The following is a 19,883-nucleotide window of genomic DNA, read 5'->3' as shown; positions in this document are numbered from 1 at the left end:
GAGTTCTTATCCTTTTCTGGAGTACAAACTCCATCTAAATCATAAAAGGATTCATCTAGATCATGAGGTAAAGATATCTTAGGATTCTGAGTAGCAAACGCTTAGCATTTTTCAGCTTCAACTCTAATAATGTTGTTAACAATAATATCTTTCTCTTCTTCATTACAACCAATTTCCAAGTTCGCATCACAAGCATATTTTTCTAAGGTAGAGCATGAGTGAGAGGTAAAGGACTTACTTTTAGAAGTAGTGGGAACTTCCATGTTTTTCTTCTTCTTGTAGGCTGCAACTTTTTGCATGATATTCTTCCTATTTTGCATCCTAGGGCTTGGCCTTTGGGAGATCACAAGACCCCACTGGTTATTGTTCTTCTTCTTTTTTGTTTAGAGCAGTCATCTTAGATTCCTAAAACATGGGAGTTTTGTTTATGTTTAAAGCTAACCAGTCCTTGAGCAACAGGTTCAACAAATGTTGATAGCTCAATGTCAATGTCTTCATTTCCATCTTCAGTTTCAGTATTAGAGCATGAATTATCCAGGTTTTGTAGCAAATCAGAGCAGTAAATCTTTTGAACAAAGATAGAGGATGTCCTTTCATTTATATTTTTGTCTTCGTATGCCTTAGTCGAGAGCACATTCATTGTAAGCTTTCCCTTCATGTGCAGATAGTTGTTCCACAACAAATTTATAGGAGACAATATCAATTTCCTCATTCACAGGGCCCACCTCCAGCTGCTTTTCCATAGGCCCAAGCTTGGGGGGAGCAAGCAGCCAGCAAAGGAGCAGGATGGAAGGACATGGCCTCTGTCATCTTGGAGGATCCAACAGAGTTAGATGTGCTATCCTTGTTAACAAGATCTAACTCATCAAATCCCTGTTCTTCTTCTTTCAGTAAGTCTCTATCAGTATCATCCAACTCTTTTCCATCACCATCAACAGTTATGTCAGTAGGTCCCTCATCATCATTTGGATCATCAGCACCAATTTTCTCAAAGCCTTCCCCAGTAAATTCGAGAATATAAAGTTTCTTTCTCATTTTCATCAATCTCTCGAAGTGGATTTTAGCTGGATTTCTAACACAATTTTGATCTTGACTTTCCCATAGAAACTCTTCATCATACCATTCGAGTCAACATCCGCCCAGATACCAAAGCATGAGGCCATTTGTGAGAACACTTTCCATGTACACCACTTCAGGGATAGTCCCACAATTCCTAACCAGGCTTCAGTCAGTTCACTGAAAGGGTTTATTGAACCAGTCCACTTTTCAACAAACACATCACACCATTGATTGGAAGGTCAAAAGCACAAAATTCAATAAGTTCCTTTACATTTTTCCATGAAGGAAACCTGACCAAGAAGGATTTCTCACAGAGAGCCCTCATCTACCAAGGCCATCAATTACTGTTACAGAAAATTCCAAACAAGTTTTTACGGAGTTCCTCTTGATTGGTCTTTCCTTTAATAATCTACACTTCCGTGCAATTTTTGAAATTGAGCCAATTCACTTCTCTCCCTACACGGGCATCTATATGGTAAAACCCAATCCCAAGACAGAACTCCAAAAGAAGGTTTATGCACGACACTTGTTTGTGCCGACTCAGTCTTTCGAAAATGCGACAAATTCACGCTTTTGACCCTTTTTGCTAACTTTAGTCCGATCTGACCTCGTTTGTGATTTTTTTCGGATCTGGCCCTTTTTCCACCCGCTATGGCGGTAGGCATACACACCGTGCCACATGTAGTGGCGATAGGGGTCGGGTCAATGTGGAACAATGCGGATGGTTCCTTCAGGTCAGCACAGTCAAACGATCCTACCGCCACTATCTCTACCGGTAGGACGTGTATGCCTACCGCCACAACAGGCGGCGGTAGGAAAAAGGGCCATATATGATTTATTTATTTTGCAAATGGTGTCAGATCGGGCTAAATTATGTAAAAAGGTCAAAACAGTGCTTATTTTAGATCGTCCTCACAAAGATAACGTGTGCGTGCATGAGCTCATAGGGATGAGTGTATGTTTGTGTATGTGAGCGTTTTTGATTGTACTGTGCTTATTTTTTTAGCTTGTACTAGTATTCACTACTATTAATGGTATAGTGACACACGTTTGAGCCTCCTGTGGGACTTCGTAAAATCTCAAGATGATATGCTGACTCAGTCTTTCGAAGGTGCTCATAGGGGTAAGGTGTACGTGTGTATGTTTATATAGGTGAGTGTATGCGCGTGTATATAAACCTTTGGGTATGTACTGTGTAAAAAAACTCCTTTGTGTCGGCGCCAATGGACAACCGCGACCAGCAGACCCCTTTGCGTCGTGAGTGTTTTCATTGTTTTGACCCACGTCACGAAAATATTGCACGAAATGAACTCTGTCTGATAATATTTCACAATCTGACCATTTTAGAAACGCCAGAGCCCGTGGCGTTGCTGTGGCACTTACAAACGTCAGTCTACCATGACGTTTTAGCTCTACATTCAGACGTCGTGCCAGCTTGCGTTGTAGCCCAGGCAGAAACGTCACAACATATGGCGTTTCTGCCCAGGCTATAAACGCCATGGGAGCTGGCGTTGCTGTGCTGGCAGTCATGCGTCTTTTCGTTCACGTCAGACCGCACATACATGCTGCGTCGACTCATAGGCAGCAACGCCAGCGCTATTGACGTTTCACAGTAGAGCAGCAACGCCACACTAGATTGACGTTGCAAGAAAGAATAAACGTCATAGAAGACTGACGTTTCACTTTAGGGCAACAATGTCAGAGTAGACTGACATTGCATAGTGAGGCAGCAACGCCACGGCTTGTGGTGTTTCAAAAAAGGTTATCGTGATTTTTTTTAAACCGGTTTATTTTGTGCTTATGTTTAACATAAAAGTCAAAAGAGTGAAAAAACCCTTGCGTCGTCACGCCCAAATTGGAGAATAGTTCCAAGTTCCAACACATCGCACATCACACAGAAAAGGCTACGACTACGCGTCCCCTTTCCCACTGGTAGGAAGGAACCAGCATCAACTGCAGCAGGACCGACCGGGACGCGGTCGGGGATGGCGAACGCGTTGTCCATCTCGCGGAGCCTCCGGCGATCCCTCGCCCCTGACGCCATCTACCGCCTCCTCCTCCAGCGGTCGCGGGCGTTCGTGACGGCTGAGTGCCATCGCCCCGTCGTCCTCCACAAGCGCGGCCCCGACATCCTACACGACCCATGGTTCAACCGGGTACGCGCCTACTCGCGCGTCGTCGTCTCCTCGTTCCGTTTGCATGGTTTCGCGGCGGTGGCCTGACGCGCGCGGGTTGTGTTGCTTGTGCAGGGAACGGCGTTCTCGATGACGGAGAGGGACCGGCTCGGCCTCCGCGGCCTGCTCCCGCCCAGTGTCGTTTCCTCGCAGCAGCAGATCGACCGATTCAGTACGACATGACACCCGGCCGTTTCAATTGCTTCCTTGTTTACTCTGTGTCTCGTTTACGGCGTCCTAAAATTGGATTGGGCGGTGCCGCGTAGGGAGGTATTTTTGTGGATGATGACCAGATCCGTCCATTTTTAGGGGTTTGGAGGGTGAGTGACTTTAGAGCAACTCTAGCAGACCCCGCAAAAGTCCGGCGAGTATGCAGGTTAGACCCATTTTTTGACCAGCACAGAGCCCCCATACTCGCCCGACCCGTAAAAAAATTTGCCGCGGCCCGCAAAACGCACGCCCCGACCACTATATCTACGGTTCCGCGGCGCATTTGCGGGTCGAAACCCTATCCCCCGCCGCTGCCGAGCCCCCGCGATTCCCCACCCCTTCCCCACATTTCTCGCCGCCGGCGACCACCTCCCCCGCCTCCAGCCGCAATGTGGAGCTCCGGACGCGGCTCCGGCAGCAGATCCGGCGGCGGAAGCGACCCGGAGCGCGAGCGTCGCGTCCGGTCGGACCCCGCGAGGAAGCGCGGGGCCCAGAGGTGGACCAACTGCGGCATTTCGCCGCCGGCGAGCTTCCGCGTCCGGGAGACGGAGGAGTACGACCGTCGGCAGGTCGCCGCGGGCTCGTACTCGGCCGCGGGCTCCTCCTCTTCCGCGCCCCTTCTCCCTGTGAAGAGGCAGTGGTCGGAGGAGCCGGAGGACGTCGTCGCCGTCAAGGAGGAGCCCGAGGAGCTCGGCCGCCGCGGAGTCGTCGGGCCGGAGGACTTCGTCGCCGATGTGGAAGCCGTCGCGGCAGCCATTGCCGAGCGCAGCTTGCACGAGGAGGCGGAGCGCCGGCGCCACGACGAGGAGATCGAAGACCTCCAGTGGCGGCAGACGGTCGAGGCCAACATCGCCGCCAAGGCAAAGGACGACGAGTGGCGGCGCATCCGCAAGGAGCAAAAGGCGATGTACATCGACCTCGGCAGCTCCGACGAGGAGAACTGAGCTCATTTTATGTAATCTATGTAGTATGTAACCTATGTAGTACGTAGTATGAACTTCTCGCGAAACTATATTTTCAAATTATGCAGTTTCGCTTACGGTTTCTGTTCGGCTGCGCTCATTTTCGACCCATAAACGAGATCTAAGTGAAACCGCAAATGTGTTTTGCGGGTCCAGATTTTGCGGGGTCTGCTAGAGTTGCTCTTAGCTAGTACTCCAATTCACAGACATTTGAGTGGGAGCAACGCTAATGTTGTTCAGCATGTGCGTTGCTGAGTGCTGAGGAACTGCAGGCTAAACTTTGGTTTGATCTCTCGTCTAGTGTAAATGTGTGCTTTCTGTTTAGGCTCCAGCTTGGAATAATTCCAAATTTCAAAACCGGCTACAAGCTAGGTCAAACAACTTCTCTGAAAGCTAGAATCAAGTATAGCCGACTGCCTGATGTACCAATTAAAGTTCAAATGCCAATCACAAAACTCAGTTGAAAAATCGTCCAAACAACCAAGTGGCTCCAATGCTGAAGCTGCAAGTTTTACTCAGGTCTAGAGATGTATGAGGGTTTAGTACTAGCATAGGTTAATTGAGGTTCACATGCTCTTTTTTGTGTGGAAATCTCCAAAATGCACGTGATGAAGTGTTATACAAATGCTGATTTTAGCGGCGGATTTACCTCTTCTTTCATTTATATTTATTTTGATTATAGTGGGTGATCTTAAACGGCTGGAGCAAAATGCCAGAGACGGGCCGTCTGATACTTACCAACTGGCGAAATGGCGTATTCTTAACAGACTGCATGACAGAAACGAAACGATGTACTACAAGGTGTGCAAATCCACAGCTCACACATTCTTTTAGGCGCAAACTTATTCCTGTTGATGATTTTTCTCTCATTATATGGTTGTGCAACCACTTTGTTAACTCTATTGTATTGCAGTTTCAAACGTAGGCACCTTTTCAAAGTGGTTACCTTATTTAACCTTATTGTGATTCTTTATTAGGTCTTAATAGATAATATTGAGGAGTATGCGCCTATTGTTTACACACCGACTGTTGGCGCTGTTTGCCAAAACTACAGTGGCTTGTTTAGACGGCCTCGAGGAATGTATTTTAGTGCAGAGGATCGTGGTGAAATGATGTCCATGGTGTACAACTGGCCAGCTGATCAGGTATGAATTGGTTCTTGTCCATTTACTGTTTTGGTCTTCTGCAGTTCAATTCTTTCAGTGTCTTAAAAGTATAAAGCTCTTTGCTAAGAGGCTAAGATATATCTTTTGCCTTTTGAAGATCTCCTAGGGGTGGGAGAGCATCTTCTGACGACAAGTTTCTTATATTTCAAATAAACATAAGTGGCTAATCTTTTGCAGGTCGACATGATAGTGGTGACTGATGGAAGCAGGATATTGGGCCTTGGTGATCTAGGGGTGCAAGGTATTGGCATTGCTATAGGGAAGCTGGATTTATATGTTGCTGCTGCTGGAATAAATCCCCAGAGGGTATGCTTTTGTTGTTCCTTAGGAAACTGTTAGACTTATCTTGTTCTCTCTTCCATTTTTTACATCTATATTTTCATATTTGACATCTTTAGTTTCAAATAAGTATAATTTGGTATTTGACCTACATGGATTTTATTGACAAAAAATAACCTTTTGCTATTTTATCTGATTCTGCCAATTAGCCTCTTATAATAATTCAGGGAGATAAAATTTCGTTGGAATGTTACCAGTTTAGCTTACTTTTGTACTGAACCAAGATGAATGATGTTTACCAAACTGAAACTTCAAATACGAGACTTGATGATCACGTTTGTATTGCATGACCTTACAGCTACAGCGCTGGTTGCTTAGATAGTTAGATGTTAAAAGTTTCAAAGTGTTCTAGTGCTATTTATTTCCTACTCGATCTGTTTCTTTTGTAAACCATATATTTTGATTTGTTCAGATAATGCTTTGAATAATAATTACCCTATTAATAGGTCGTGCATGAGAATACGTGATACAAAATCGCAATCATAAGTAATTATGTTTCAATTAGAATCTGATGGCACCTTATGTTACACAAATTGCATGCTGGTAGTAATTACCAGTTTGGCTTACTTTTGTTCTGAACCAAGATGAATGCTGTTTACCAAACTGAAACTTCAAATACGAGACTTGATGATCGCGTTTGTGTTGCATGACCTTACAGCTACAGCTGATAGGAGCAAGTCTCCTACCAGGGCGCTGACGTAGGTTATAGGGGTGAGAGGCTGGCTGGTGAGGTTGGGGATGCGGCCGACCGCGCGAGGAGATGGCCGCGCGGCGGCTAGGGTTAGGGTCTCGGCAGAAACCGAGCAATATTGATTGCTACTTCTTAATCTCCAAAACAGGTCTTTACATGAGTTTATATAATCTCCTAGCTGCTAATAAAAATACGATAAGTGGGCCAAGCCCTTAACTGCTATTGGGCCTAACTGCCCGTAGACCGTCGGCGGCTATAATGCGCGCCGGTCATAACATCTCTCCCCGCCTGCGCAAACAGCTCGTCCTCGAGCTGGAAGTCTGGAAAATGCTGTCGAAACTCCTTGAGCTGCTCCCAAGTGGCTTCCTCCTCCGGGAGGCCTTGCCACTGTATCAAAAGGTGCCAAACACCGCGGCTCAGCTGGGCCTTCAACACCTTCTCTGGACCCGGAAGGAGACGACCGTCGGCGGCTGGTGGAAGAGCCGGCGTGGTCGCCGGCGGGTCACCGCGGAAAGGCTTCAACAGCCCCACATGGAAGACGTCATGGATGCGGGCGCCCGACGACAACTGGAGCCGGTTGGCGACGTTGCCGATGCGCTCCAACACCTGAAACGGCCCGGCGTAACGCGGCCTGCGCTTGCGCTTGGCCCGCGGGTCAAGCGACTGCGTGGTGCGCTGGAGAAGCCGCAACCACACCCAATCATCCACCGCAAACTCCGCCTCACGGTGATGGGCGTCGTAGTATTTCTTGGACAACTGCTGGGCTTGGAGAAGACGCTGGCGCACCTCGGCAAGGATCTCATTCCTGCTGCGGAGAAGCTCGCCTGCCGCCTCGGTCTGAGCCGCCCCCGTTTGGAACGGAAGAATGGGCAGTGGAGAACGACCGTAGACCACCTTGAACGGAGTGGCACACATGGCGGGGTGGTAGGAGGTGTTGTAGCAGTACTCCGCCCAAGCGAGCCAGTCCACCTAGGCGCATGGTCGATCACTTGTAACACAACGTAAGTACATAGCAATCACCTTGTTAACCACCTTCGACTGGCCGTCGGTCTGCGGATGGAACACTGTGCTCAGCCGCAACTTGACGCCCGCCATCCGGAGAAGATCACGCCAGATATGGCCGGTAAACACAGGGTCGCGGTCGCTGACGATCGACGAGGGAAACTCGTGGAGACGGACTATTCCGTCGAAGAAGGCGCGTGCGACGGTGGTGGCGGTGTAGGGGTGGCCGAGCGTGATGAAGTGGGCGTACTTGGAGAAGCGGTCCACCACCGTGAGAATGTCGGACTTCCCGCCCACCTTGGGAAGACCCTCGATGAAATCCATGGAGATGTCAGTCCAGACTTGCGAGGGGACCTCAAGGGGCTGTAGTAGTCCCGTCGACTGCAGCGTTTCGGTCTTGTTGCGTTGACAAGTCATGCAAGACCGCACCCAATCCTGCACCAGCGCACGGTCGCCGGGGATGAAGAAATCCGCGCGAAGGCGGTGAAGCGTCTTCTGAACCCCCTCGTGGCCGGCCGAGTGTGCGAGGAGCAAGCTCTGGTGGCGGAGGTCGCCGTGGTCCGGCACAAAGAGCCGTCGCCAGTGGAGGAGCAAGCCGCCCTCCAGGCGCCACGGCTCAGGCAGCGCGCCCTCCTCGAGCTGCTGTCGGAGCAGCCATGCGTTCGCCGCGGTCGCTATGGCTCGGCGGATATCGTCGATGAAAGCGAACGAGGGCCCAGAGTGGGTGCAGAGTGCAATCCCCTCGGTATCGCCGGCGTCTGCAGCATGATCGGTGTCGCGGCGGGACAACGCATCCGCCACGGTGTTGAGGCGGCCCTGTCGCTATTCGACGGTGAAGTCAAACCCAAAGAGCTTGCTGATCCACTGGTGCTGTGGAATGATGTGAAGTCGCTGGTCCAACAGGAACTTAAGGCTGTAGTGATTTGTGCGGATAAGAAACGGTCGCCCCCACAGATACGGCCGCCAGTGACGCACCACGTGCACCGGCCCGATGAGCTCCCGTTCATAAGGGGCGAGCTTGTGATGACGCGCCGCGAACGGTCGACTGAAGAAAGCGAGGGGTCCTGCACCCTGATGGAGGACGACGTCGAACCCCACGCCCGAGGCGTCGCAGTCCACTGTGAACAGCCTGTCGAAATCCGGCATCTGGAGAACCGGTCCAGTCGTGAGCGCCTGCTTCAGGGTCTGGAATGCCTCAGCCGCTTCGGTGTCCCAGGCAAAGGCGTCGCGCCGCACCAACCGTGTAAGCGGGGCCGCGATGAGCCCAAACTCCCGAATGAATTTTTGGTAGTAGCATGCGAGCCCAGAAACCCTTGGAGAGCCCGCGACATCGCCAGGTGGCGATGGCGGCGACCTTGTCCGCATCCATGGCAACACCCTCCGCCGAGATGACATGTCCGAGATAAGTGACGGACGGTGTGCCGAACAAGCACTTCGAGCGCTTGAGGTACAGGTGGTGCGCCCGAAACTCGTTAAGGACGATGGCAATGTGTTGCAAGTGCTCCACCCATGACAAACTGTAGGTGAGGATGTCATCGAAGAAAACGAGCACAAACCGCCGTAAGTAGGGGCGGAGGATGTCGTTCATCAATGCCTGAAACATCGTCGGGGCGTTGTCAAGGCCGAAGGGCATGACCAAGAACTCAAAGTGGCCATGATGAGTACGAAAGGCCGTCTTTGCGATGTCGTCCGGGTGCATCCGCACCTGGTGATAGCCGGAGCGAAGGTCGAGCTTGGTGAAGAAGCAGCCCCGTGTAGCTCATCCAGGAGTTCCTCAACAACCGGAATAGGAAATTTATCCTTGGATGTCTTGATGTTGAGAGCATGATAGTCAATGCAAAAGCGTCATGCCATTGGTTTTATGGACGAGGAGCACCAGTGCCGAGAACGGTGAGGTGGTCGGTCTGATGATGCCTTGGGCAAGTATCTCCACGCACTGCCGCTCCAGTTCGTCTTTCTGCAGCTGGGGGTAGCGGTACGGACGGACGACAACTGGTGGTGTGCCCGACAGCAAGTGAATGGGATGGTCCCCGGACTGGCGGAAGCCCTTGTGGCGCATCGAAGAGGTCGCTATGTTGCTGCAAGAGGCGATCCAACAGGGGTTGTGCAGAGTTGGCGGAGGTTGCCCTCAGCTGTGGCTGGGGACTCACGGCGGTAGCGCTCCCCACACCCTCCCAATGGACGTGGTGGCCCAGGCGCCAAAAGATCATGGTCATCAAATCCCAGAGAACGGGACCCAGGGTGCGCAGAAAATCAACGCCAAGGATGACGTCAAAACAGCCCAAGTTGAGGCCGACGCACGTGAGGGAGAAGTGCTCGTCGCCGATGACGAGAGGAACATCTCGAGCACCCCCCCCCCTCCCCGGCAGTGGAGGCGGTCACCGTTGGCCACGGTAATCCGGAGTTGCTCCCCACCAGTTGGATGGAGCGCGAGACGGCGCATGGTGGACCCCGACACAAAGTTATGGGTGGACCCGTGTCCTGTAACGCCAGGAGGCGCGCGCCATTGATCGTCACCGGCAACAACATGGTCTTCTCTGTTCGGATACCCGCGAGCGGCTGAAGAGAGACCACGAAGGCGTTTGCATGAGTGGCCCCTGCGACGTCCTCCCCGCCAGGTGGAACGGCCACGTCGCTGGGCGCGGCGGCGGCGGCATCCTCCTCGACGTAGTCTGCAGCCTCGAGGTAGAAGAGCCGCGGGCAGACGTGTCCTGGGACGTAGGGCTCGTCGCAGTTGTAGCAGAGTCCCTGGCGGCGGCGCTCGAGTTGCTCAGCCGGCGTGAGCCGACGGAACGGGCGCGCCGGAGCCGCGACAGTGTGTGCCGGGGCGGCCCGGGGATGGTGCGGGAGGTGGCAGCCGGGAGGCTGGGCGAGTGGCCAGCGATGTAGACACCTGCTGCATGGCCGTGCATCGCGCGGGCGTAGTACATGGCGGTCTGAAGGTCTTGTGGCCCACGCATCTTCACGTCCACGCGGATGTGGTCGGGCAGACCACCCACAAAGAGCTCAGCCTGCTGGCAGCTCGAGACGTCGGGGGCGTGGCACTCCAGGGCTTGAAAGCGGTCGGCGAAGTCTTGCACCGTTGAGAGGAAGGGCAGGCACCCCAACTCGGCCAGGCGGCTGCCGCAGACCGGAGGCCCGAAGCGCAAGAGGCAGAGCTCGCGGAAGCGCTCCCACGGTGGCATGCCGCCCTCGTCCTATTCGAGGGCATAGTACCACGTCTGAGCAGCACCCCGTAGGTGGTATGAGGTGATCCAGGTGCGGTCGGACGCGAGTGTGCGCTGCCCCCGGAAAAACTGCTCGCATTGGTTGAGCCAGTTCAGGGGTCAACAGTGCCGTCGTAGGTGGCGAACTCGAGCTTGGAGAAACGTGGCGGCTGTTGCGCACCCTCAGCGCCGAAAAGCGAGGACGACGGAGCCGGAAAAGCGGGCATCAGAGAGCCGCCGTGGAAGAGGGGTCCGTCCATGCTGCCGTAGGGGACGGTGACGTCGGAGGACCCGTCGTACGGCACGGCCTGTTGCGAGAGCACCGGTGGCTAGAGGTGCGGCTGGACCAGGGCTGTCGTGTAGACCGGCCCGAGGGACCCGGCGAGCCACGCCGGTAGGGGAGACGGTGACGAGGGGAACCGAACCTAGTGGATGGGCACCCCCGGGCCCGAGGACGCCCCAAGCCGGCAGCTGCGGTTCCCTGGGAGTGAGGAGCGACCGAGAAGGGTGGCGGTGGCAACTGCTGCTGCTGGGGCGCCGCAGTGGCGGCGAAGGCGCCGGGCGGCTGCGGGGCATAGGGACCCGAGAGGAAGGTGTAGATGCCCGCAACAGCATGCGCGAGCTCCTGGAGCGCAGCCGTCATCTCCTCTGGCGTGAAGATGAAGGGCGCGGCGACGGGTGGCGGACCAGCGGCCGAGGCGATCGGCCCGGAGAGGGCCGGCGGCGTGGTGGTGACGGGCGGCTGGGAGGCGGTGGGCTGAGGAGCGGACATGATCGCACCCGAGACCTCTGATACCAGATTGATAGGAGCAGGTCTCCAACCAGGGTGCTGATGTAGGTTATAGGGGTGAGAGGCTGGCTGGTGAGGTTGGGGTCGCGGCCGACGGCGCCACAGCGCCGTGGTCGCGCGAGGAGATGGCCGCGCGGCGGCTAGGGTTAGAGTCTCGGCAGAAGCCGAGCAATATTGATTGCTACTTCTTAATCTCCAAAACAGGTCTTTACATGAGTTTATACAATCTCCTAGCTGCTAATAAAAATACGATAAGTGAGCCTAAGCCCCTAACTGCTATTGTGCCTAACTGCCCGTAGACCGCCGGCAGCTATAATGCGCGCCGGTCATAACAACAGCGCTGGTTGCTTAGATGTTATAAAGTTTCAAAGTGTTCTACTGATATTTATTTCCTACTCGCTCCGTTCTTTTGTAAGGCATATTTTGATTTCAGATAATGCTTGTAATAATTACTCCATTAATAGGTGGTGCATGTGAATATGCGATACAAAATCACAATCATGAGTAATTACGTTAGAATTAGAATGTGATGACACCTTATGTTACATAAATTGCATACTGGTAGAGTAATTGATGGTGTGTCTCAAAATAAACCCTAAATAAAGCAACCTGGGGGGGGGGTATTATTTACTGTCGGTATAGTTTATATTTATATGTTCCATTGCTTATCACACCAATATTCTTATAGGTTCTTCCAGTTATGATTGATGTGGGAACTAACAATGAGAAACTCCTCAAGGATCCTCTTTGTAAGTTCTTCTTTGAACATTTTGTTAGTTGCGCATATTTTTCTCTAAAACATTTGATCACCCTTATTCTCTAAAGGAAAAATAAATAAATAGATGTAGACATTAGATTCACCTACTCACCATTATGGTTGTATTTTAGATTGATTCAGATTCCAGGAAAGATGCATATGTATTATATTGTAATCTTTACTAGCCTGTGAGAATCGATGACCTTTTCTGTTCTTTGTTACTCTCAAGCAATATTTTAGAATTTTCCTTACAATATGATGCAGACAATGGCACCTTTTCACTAAGCGAACAAGAGACTGAATAGTCTTTTCTGCTATTATTTTTGTAAATTTTGTGCTGTACAGATCTTGGGCTACAAGAACACCGTCTTGAGGGAGAAGAATATGTTGAAATTATTGATGAATTCATGGAAGCTGTTTTCTCTCGTTGGCCCAATGTGATTGTACAGGTGCTCTTTTGGTGTTTGGTGCTGTCTCGACTTTTCTCTGCATGTGCTTTAGCTGTGACATTTTCAATTACTCTTTTTTATGTTCTCTAGTTTGAAGATTTCCAAAGTAAATGGGCCTTCAGGTTGTTGCAGCGTTACAGGAAGACTTATCGTATGTTTAATGATGATGTGCAGGTAACTATTTTGACGTATGGCAGTTATGTTTTTCCATTATGTGTTGTCTTGTGCTATGATATCTACATGTTTCCTTCTGGCACACCAACACTTTTCATGGTTAAGAACGTTTTGCATCCTTCTCGTTTGTAGTCGTTGTTAACTTCTGTATTTAACAGACATTTTCTGTTACAAATGTTGATTACAGTAATTCATCCATTCCAAAAATGTAAGGATTATCTTTTTTTTTCGCAATCTTTTTTCGAAGATCTGTGCATGTAGAAATGACTCTTGCCCTCATTTATCTTTCATCTCTCTTCATCATTTTCATTTATGGTTAAACGAACACTAGCAACTATTTTCTCTCCTATTCCCAAGATTAACATGTCTACCCCGGTCATTTCCTCTACTATTTAATCCTTGTGCTATAATGAAATACACCATGAAATAAAATGGAGGAAGTACCGTCTATGCTGGTGGAAAATACGCCTGCTGTGCCTTTCAGTAATACCAGTTCAATTGTACTTGTAGTATTTATCAATATATCTTATGTTCAATTACTTACAGACTTACAGTCAAAATCAAGTCTGTTAATCTGAGGTTTTGACATCTGAGCATTAATATTTGAGAATGTGCAGTCTAGTTCCCCTAGTTGGAAAGTCCTTCTCAAGGGATATCACTCTTATTGCCCATAGAATACCTGCCCACAAAAGTCAACCTCTAGTTGATTGGATAGTCCTTTGTTGTAAACTAAATAACGCCCCGCCCGTTGCTGTGGATTTTTTTAGCAATGAACTTAACAAAAATAAAATTAGAATATATGAGAACAGTACCGCATCATATTCAACCTAGAGGTAAATGGAGAGTGGATGCATGTTATATTTTCTTGTGACATTCAAGTTCAGTTATTTATTGTTGAAAAACAAAATACCTACTCACAAAAGGCATCCTCTAGTTGATTGGCTAATCCTTTGTTGTAAACTAGATAATGCTACACGTGTTGCGGTAATTTTTTGAGCAATGAGCTAATCAAAAATAAAATTAGAATACATGAGAACAGTATCGCGTCACATTCAATAGAGGTAAATGGAGTGGATGCATGTTATATTGTGTTGTGACATTCAAGTTCAATTATGGTTATTCTTGAAAATGAAAATAAAAATTAATGATCTGGAAGGCTTTCGTGTTCTTTGATGATGTGGAGGGCTTGCATGTGGTAGAAAGTGGAAAGTCGAATGGTTGCATGGGCGCTTGATGATTGTGGAGGGCCTGCATGTGATGAGAAGTGAAAAGTTGTTTGATTGCATACACTTGATGATGTGGATGGCTTGCATGTGCATTTAAATGAGAGGCGGCATGTGTGGGACATGTGTGATGAGGTGGATAGGTTGCATGTTAAGATAAATAAGATAGTGACGATGAACTTCTTAGGTATGTAGGATATTGGTGATCTCCCCCCTCTCACGTACGTGTGTTTATTTCTTTTCTAATATAATTTAAAATACTGTGGGGCATCCCAATGGTCTCCTGGATCAAAAGAAGATGCAGATTTTTTTTTCTTCTATTTATTGCATATTTACTTCATTAATAATCTGAAATAGTACTTCATCTGTTGGTTTTTATAAGATCTATGGTTTTTTGCATTTCCTGTCAGAAATTGATGCATGCACGTGTTTTTTTTCCAGAAGGTTTATTGCTATTTTTACTTTCTTGGCATCGTTTATCACATCTTCCTTTATAAGATAGAACCACAAACTGTCCCCTCTTCCATATGCAAGATATTTAAATAAGAATAACATGGTAATTTCTTTTGATATATTTGTTGGTTTATATATACTTAATCATTTTCACTCACAATGCGCCATATATTTGAAAATTCGCGGAGTAAAATTATCACACTTGAGATGACTATTATTTATGTACAAAGGGAACTGCTGGTGTTGCAATAGCTGGTCTTCTAGGAGCTGTAAGGGCACAAGGAAGGCCAATGATAGACTTTCCAAAGCAAAAGATTGTTGTCGCAGGTGCTGGCAGGTTCGGATCATAACCAATGTTTCAGAACTTGTTATAAAACTAGAGTATAAAGGGTTCATAATTAATGACTGAATTGATCCTATGTACTAACTGTGATGTTACTGAAATTTGATTACATTAATACAGGTAAAAAATTATCGTAACCTTTGATCAGGTGCATTTCAGAAGTATGATGTTTATTACGTTTCACCTTTTGCAGTGCTGGGATTGGTGTTGTGAATGCTGCAAGCAGGACCATGGCAAGGATGCTGGGAAACAACGAGGTTGCTTTTGAGAGTGCTAGGAGTCAATTCTGGATAGTCGATGCTCATGTGAGTCGGATCCCTAAGAATTTTTCTTATGCCTGCTGGAGTTTTCTTGTATTTGTATGATAATTGTTTCAATAAGGATTACACTACTCTGTTGTTCTATGAATATTAATTGCATGTTCTATCAAAGTCGGCTCCACTATCACATTGCTTGTGAGTGATGATCATGCGTATCAGCTAATCGTAAGCTGAATAATTTGGCAATGTGTTTGACAGAGTCTGGAATTTTATCTTCACTATTGATCTTCCTTGCATGCACTTATATAAATCTTACTACATCATCTCTGTTCTATTTTGGCCAGGGCTTAATAACAGAGGAACGTGTAGAAATCGACCCAGATGCACTTCCCTTTGCTAGGAGAAAGAGTGAGCTAACTCACCAAGGCCTAAATGAGGGCGCAAGCTTGATTGAAGTGGTATTTATCTGAAGTTCCTATTTATATTAGATTAATATAGATGGTTCTTCTCACAACATATGTACTATTAGGCAACATCTTATTGACTACCAAGGTCCATGTATCGTAATATGTGCATGCCAGAGTTATTCACTATTATCAAGATTATTTTTTCCAGTTTATTTGCTAAGTACTCCCTCCGTCCGCAAATACAAATGGATGTATCTAGAACTAAAATACATCTAGATACATCCATTCTTATGACAAGTATTTCCGGACGGAGGGAGTATATTTCAATATTTTAGAAGTGCTCTTTTGAATGAGTTTTAAAATGAACGTAGATACAAAATGTGCAGAAATAAACTCACTCCCCAAATACTACTATCTCTAGCAATCTCGCCCTACAGCCAATGCTTATGTTATCTGGTATTGGCTGTTGTAATGTGATTCACTCAGAAAATAGATGGTGAATTTTGTGTGGCCTAGAACTAATGTTATTCACAAAGTCCATATTTCATGTGGGAGTATAACTCAGATGGCAAAAAAAAAAAAAAACTGTTACTCTTTCAGTCTGGCGCCACCATGAATTGTATTGTGTGTTTCTTTTACATTTTCTCTGAACTTTATTTACGAGATATTCCATTTGTCAAGTTATATCAGTATAAGCTTTCCATCGAAAAGCCATCCTTAAGTCTATTTAAAATTCACATTTACCTTACCAAAATAGATTCAGTTCATGAAAGAATAAGACCTGTGGAGTTTAAGACTGATGCATAGGAATAGTAGCAGTAGATATGTGGAGTTTAAGAGTGATGCATGCGAATAAGATATGTAGAGTTTAAGACTGATTAAGCTCCAAATGACCCCATTTAGAATTCAAGATTGTCCAGCTCATGCATTATTAAGTGTTGATCCTCTAATAGTTTTGAGTTCAAGTTCTGGTGCTGCTGATGCTCAACTATTTGTACTGTACCATGTTTATTGAACAGGTTAAAAAGGTGAAGCCTGATGTCATACTTGGACTATCTGCTGTTGGTGGTTTGTTCTCAAAGGAGGTATAATATCTTACAATATAACTGCATGCCAAGTTTGTTCAGCATTGGTTTCAAGCCAGTTTCACCGAAGCTAAAGCCATAAGCTAATTCACGATCTGTCCTCTATTGTTGTTACCGCCACTAGTTTCAGTGACTAGTTATGTGACAGGACATTTAATATATTGCAGATGACAGAGCCATTAACTTCCCAGTTATATTGGGATTGTTGTTAGTTAAATAATGAAATTCGTTGTATTTATTAGTACCCTTAGATTGTACTCCCTCTTTAAAGAAAATAAGAAACATAAGAGCGTTTAGATCACTACTTCAGTGATCTAAATGCTCTTATATTTCTTTAAATGGGGAGTAGATCTTTTTTTCTTTCTGTGTAGTGGTAATTCTGTCTATAGCCCCCCTGCAAATCCTAGCATGTTTATCTGAAGTTATGGATCTTGCATCAGGACCAGTTTGGCACTTGTTGATTAGATTAAATCATTAGTTGCATGATGTCTGCTATTTTGACTTTTTGATAATGGTGGTGGGTTCTTTGTACCTTCAGGTTTTGGAAGCACTAAAAGATTCATCCTCTTCCAGACCAGCAATTTTTGCGATGTCAAATCCAACTAAGAATGGTTCGTGATATGAAAGTTTACTAGTATAATGTTTTCTTTGCAGCTGCCATCTAATTCTGTGTTGGTTACATATTATAGCTGAATGTACACCTGAAGAAGCCTTCTCAATTATTGGTGAAAAGGTCATATTTTCCAGTGGAAGCCCATTTGACGATGTGGATCTTGGTATGCCTGTCCAGTCTTGGGTCCTTCCTTTTGTGGCCCTCCTTCTGAAGTCAGCTGAGCATCGCTATGTCGTAATGTGTCAGTTATATCTTGATATCTGCTTGGCATCAACTAATGCAACGGATCAAGCATATTGCATAACCAAAACTTTGGTGATTTGATGAATTGTGGATACTCAATCTGTAAGATGTTACTCTGAGTGTAGCTTATACTGATTCTCTTTTGCAGGTGATGGAAAGATCGGCCACTCTAATCAAGGGAATAACATGTATCTCTTTCCTGGGTTAGTCCTGTTACTATTATAAACTATATGTATGCAACGAGACTTGGTTCTTGTGGAAATTATGATTCATTTGCCTTGCTTGACTACTGTGCAGAATAGGACTTGGAACCCTGTTATCTGGTGCACGGATTGTCTCTGATGGAATGCTTCAGGCGGCAGCAGAGCGGTGATTTCCTTGACTTGTCACCTTTTAACACAAGCTGATTATTTAATCTAGTCTATTTTATTAACCATGAAAATTGTTTAGCTTGGCTTCGTACATGAAAGAGGAGGAGGTTCTCCAAGGGATAATTTACCCTCCAACCTCCAGGTTATATACTTGTACAATCAATGATCCAGTTTTCCGTGTTGTTATGGCTATTGATTATATATGGTTACGCTCAGAATACGTGACATCACTAAGGAGGTGGCGGCAGCAGTGGTGAGGGAAGCTGTTGCAGAGGACCTAGCTGAGGGATACCGTGACATGGATGCACGTGAGCTTGCAAGACTAAGCGAGGTAGGAAATCACCTTAGTGCTCATCCAAGATTCATGATTATGTTTAGTTGATTAACTTTGAACAAAATTTTGTGTTACAGGAAGAAACAGTTGATTATGTCAAGAACAACATGTGGAATCCAGTTTATCCAACAGTAGTGTACAAGAAAGACTAGAATTCTACTCATGCTGTAAAATACATGTTCATTCATCATGCGCAATTTTCCTTAGGCTATTCTTTCGATCTTTGGAAATATAGCCACCTCCGATATGAGTATGGAGTCTCGATTGTTTAATGTGATCGTCACGTGATAGAACACGAGACTGACCCCAGTTTTTAGTTGTCTAATGCTGTGAGAGGTGCACCAGGTAGTGCGAGATAGGCTCCCAGCTCCCTGTCTGTCGCATTTGAAGTTGAGGTACTTGCAATAATAACTGGGACTTGCATTCCAGTTTTCTCCAGATGTCCATATCTTGTGTCGTGTGTGTTTCGAACTAAGATTAACTAACTGAAGCAGCAACGTGACCAGATTTCAGGGGCGACAGTTCTGGCTGTCTGGCTGGCCGCTTGGCTAACATTGTATGATCGTTGCCCCTTAGTATTTCATTTAGTTCTTTTATTATAAATTTTGTACGTTCCCATTTTCTTTTGGTTGAGAGCCACCCAACGTACTGGTCCTGATCCTGATGTGAGACGGCGGAAGTGCTTTGTCAGAAGCGATGAAATGAAATAGTCTAATTGGAAGATAATTGCAAAGTCCTCACCACGATCCTAACGATGCTAGGGCCATCAGGGCGCGCTGACCCCCTGGCCGTGTTGTTTTGTGCTTCTCTCGTGTGGTCTTTGGTTTTCTCCTAAGGCTTTCAGGTTTTCTTTTGGTCTAAGAAAAGTTTTGACGTAATTGAACTTTGGTTGGTAATATCCTAAGAAGTAAAACACACATTTCTCTTATAAATGTCGCTAGGCTCCTTGTCAGGACGAAGCCATCCACGTCGCCCCAATAACGTTATGAATAGTGTTGTCGTGCTCTCATGCCACCGCCTGTGAATTCCTTACCCTGTCGGGGCATTTTAGTAATTTCACATATAGGAGTATAAAAGTCAGCCGCTCCCGTGGAGGAACCCATTGCCCGCTCCCGCACTCTCCTTCCCCTGCTGCCCACTCTTCTTTTCCCTGCCCCCTCTCGTGAAAACCCTAGCCGCCGCCATCGCGGACGTCTCTCCCACCCCCCTTGTCATCCCCACCGACAGGTCGGAGTTCGTGGCCGGCCGTCGCACGACGTCAGGCTGTGGCGCGGTTGGTCGAGGCGGAGATGCCATCGCGCGGGGTCGTCGTCGAGCGGGCCGTGAGGAGAGGGAGTAGAGGGAGGGAAGAGTGGGAGGCGCGAGGATGGAGTTGGGACTCGCCAGCCATGCGGTGCTAGCGGTGGAGGACTCCAGATCCCTTGTCTCCCCGGTGCCTTGCTCGTCATCGACCTCCCCGGGTGCTTCTCTCCCCAAATGGTGCCTACATGGCCAGATCGATTCAAGTGCCACGTGAAGACACCTCCCTCACTGTCCAAGCGTGTTCTACATGGGCCGCGTCACCACGACCAA

General features: G+C 47.4%; 1 protein-coding gene across 1 annotated transcript; it reads left to right on the top strand.

Annotated features, from left to right (window-relative positions):
• Positions 1-2,903: 2,903 nt before the first annotated feature.
• On the top strand, positions 2,904-18,751 carry LOC123426021 (NAD-dependent malic enzyme 62 kDa isoform, mitochondrial). The gene is made up of 19 exons (XM_045109799.1): positions 2,904-3,215; positions 3,309-3,405; positions 5,088-5,206; positions 5,383-5,550; positions 5,749-5,877; positions 12,288-12,348; positions 12,702-12,805; positions 12,896-12,979; positions 14,886-14,992; positions 15,192-15,303; positions 15,603-15,716; positions 16,685-16,750; positions 17,289-17,361; positions 17,440-17,526; positions 17,755-17,809; positions 17,904-17,975; positions 18,057-18,119; positions 18,194-18,308; positions 18,389-18,751. Exons 1-19 carry the CDS (start codon positions 3,045-3,047, stop codon positions 18,461-18,463), a joined length of 1,872 nt encoding a protein of 623 aa, XP_044965734.1. The 5' UTR covers positions 2,904-3,044; the 3' UTR covers positions 18,464-18,751.
• The last annotated feature ends 1,132 nt before the right edge of the window (positions 18,752-19,883 follow it).

Source organism: Hordeum vulgare, chromosome 2H, assembly GCF_904849725.1.
Source record: "Hordeum vulgare subsp. vulgare chromosome 2H, MorexV3_pseudomolecules_assembly, whole genome shotgun sequence".
NCBI classification, from domain to species: Eukaryota; Viridiplantae; Streptophyta; class Magnoliopsida; order Poales; family Poaceae; genus Hordeum; species Hordeum vulgare.
This window is presented reverse-complemented; position numbering and strand designations above follow the sequence as displayed.

Bases quoted from the DNA above. Each gene is read 5' to 3' on its own strand.
- LOC123426021 (XM_045109799.1), top strand. From the start codon at position 3,045: ATGGCGAACGCGTTGTCCATCTCGCGGAGCCTCCGGCGATCCCTCGCC. The intron at 3,216-3,308 runs GTACGCGCCTAC...TTGCTTGTGCAG, and splicing joins ACGACCCATGGTTCAACCGG to GGAACGGCGTTCTCGATGAC. The intron at 18,309-18,388 runs GTAGGAAATCAC...TTTGTGTTACAG, and splicing joins AGCTTGCAAGACTAAGCGAG to GAAGAAACAGTTGATTATGT.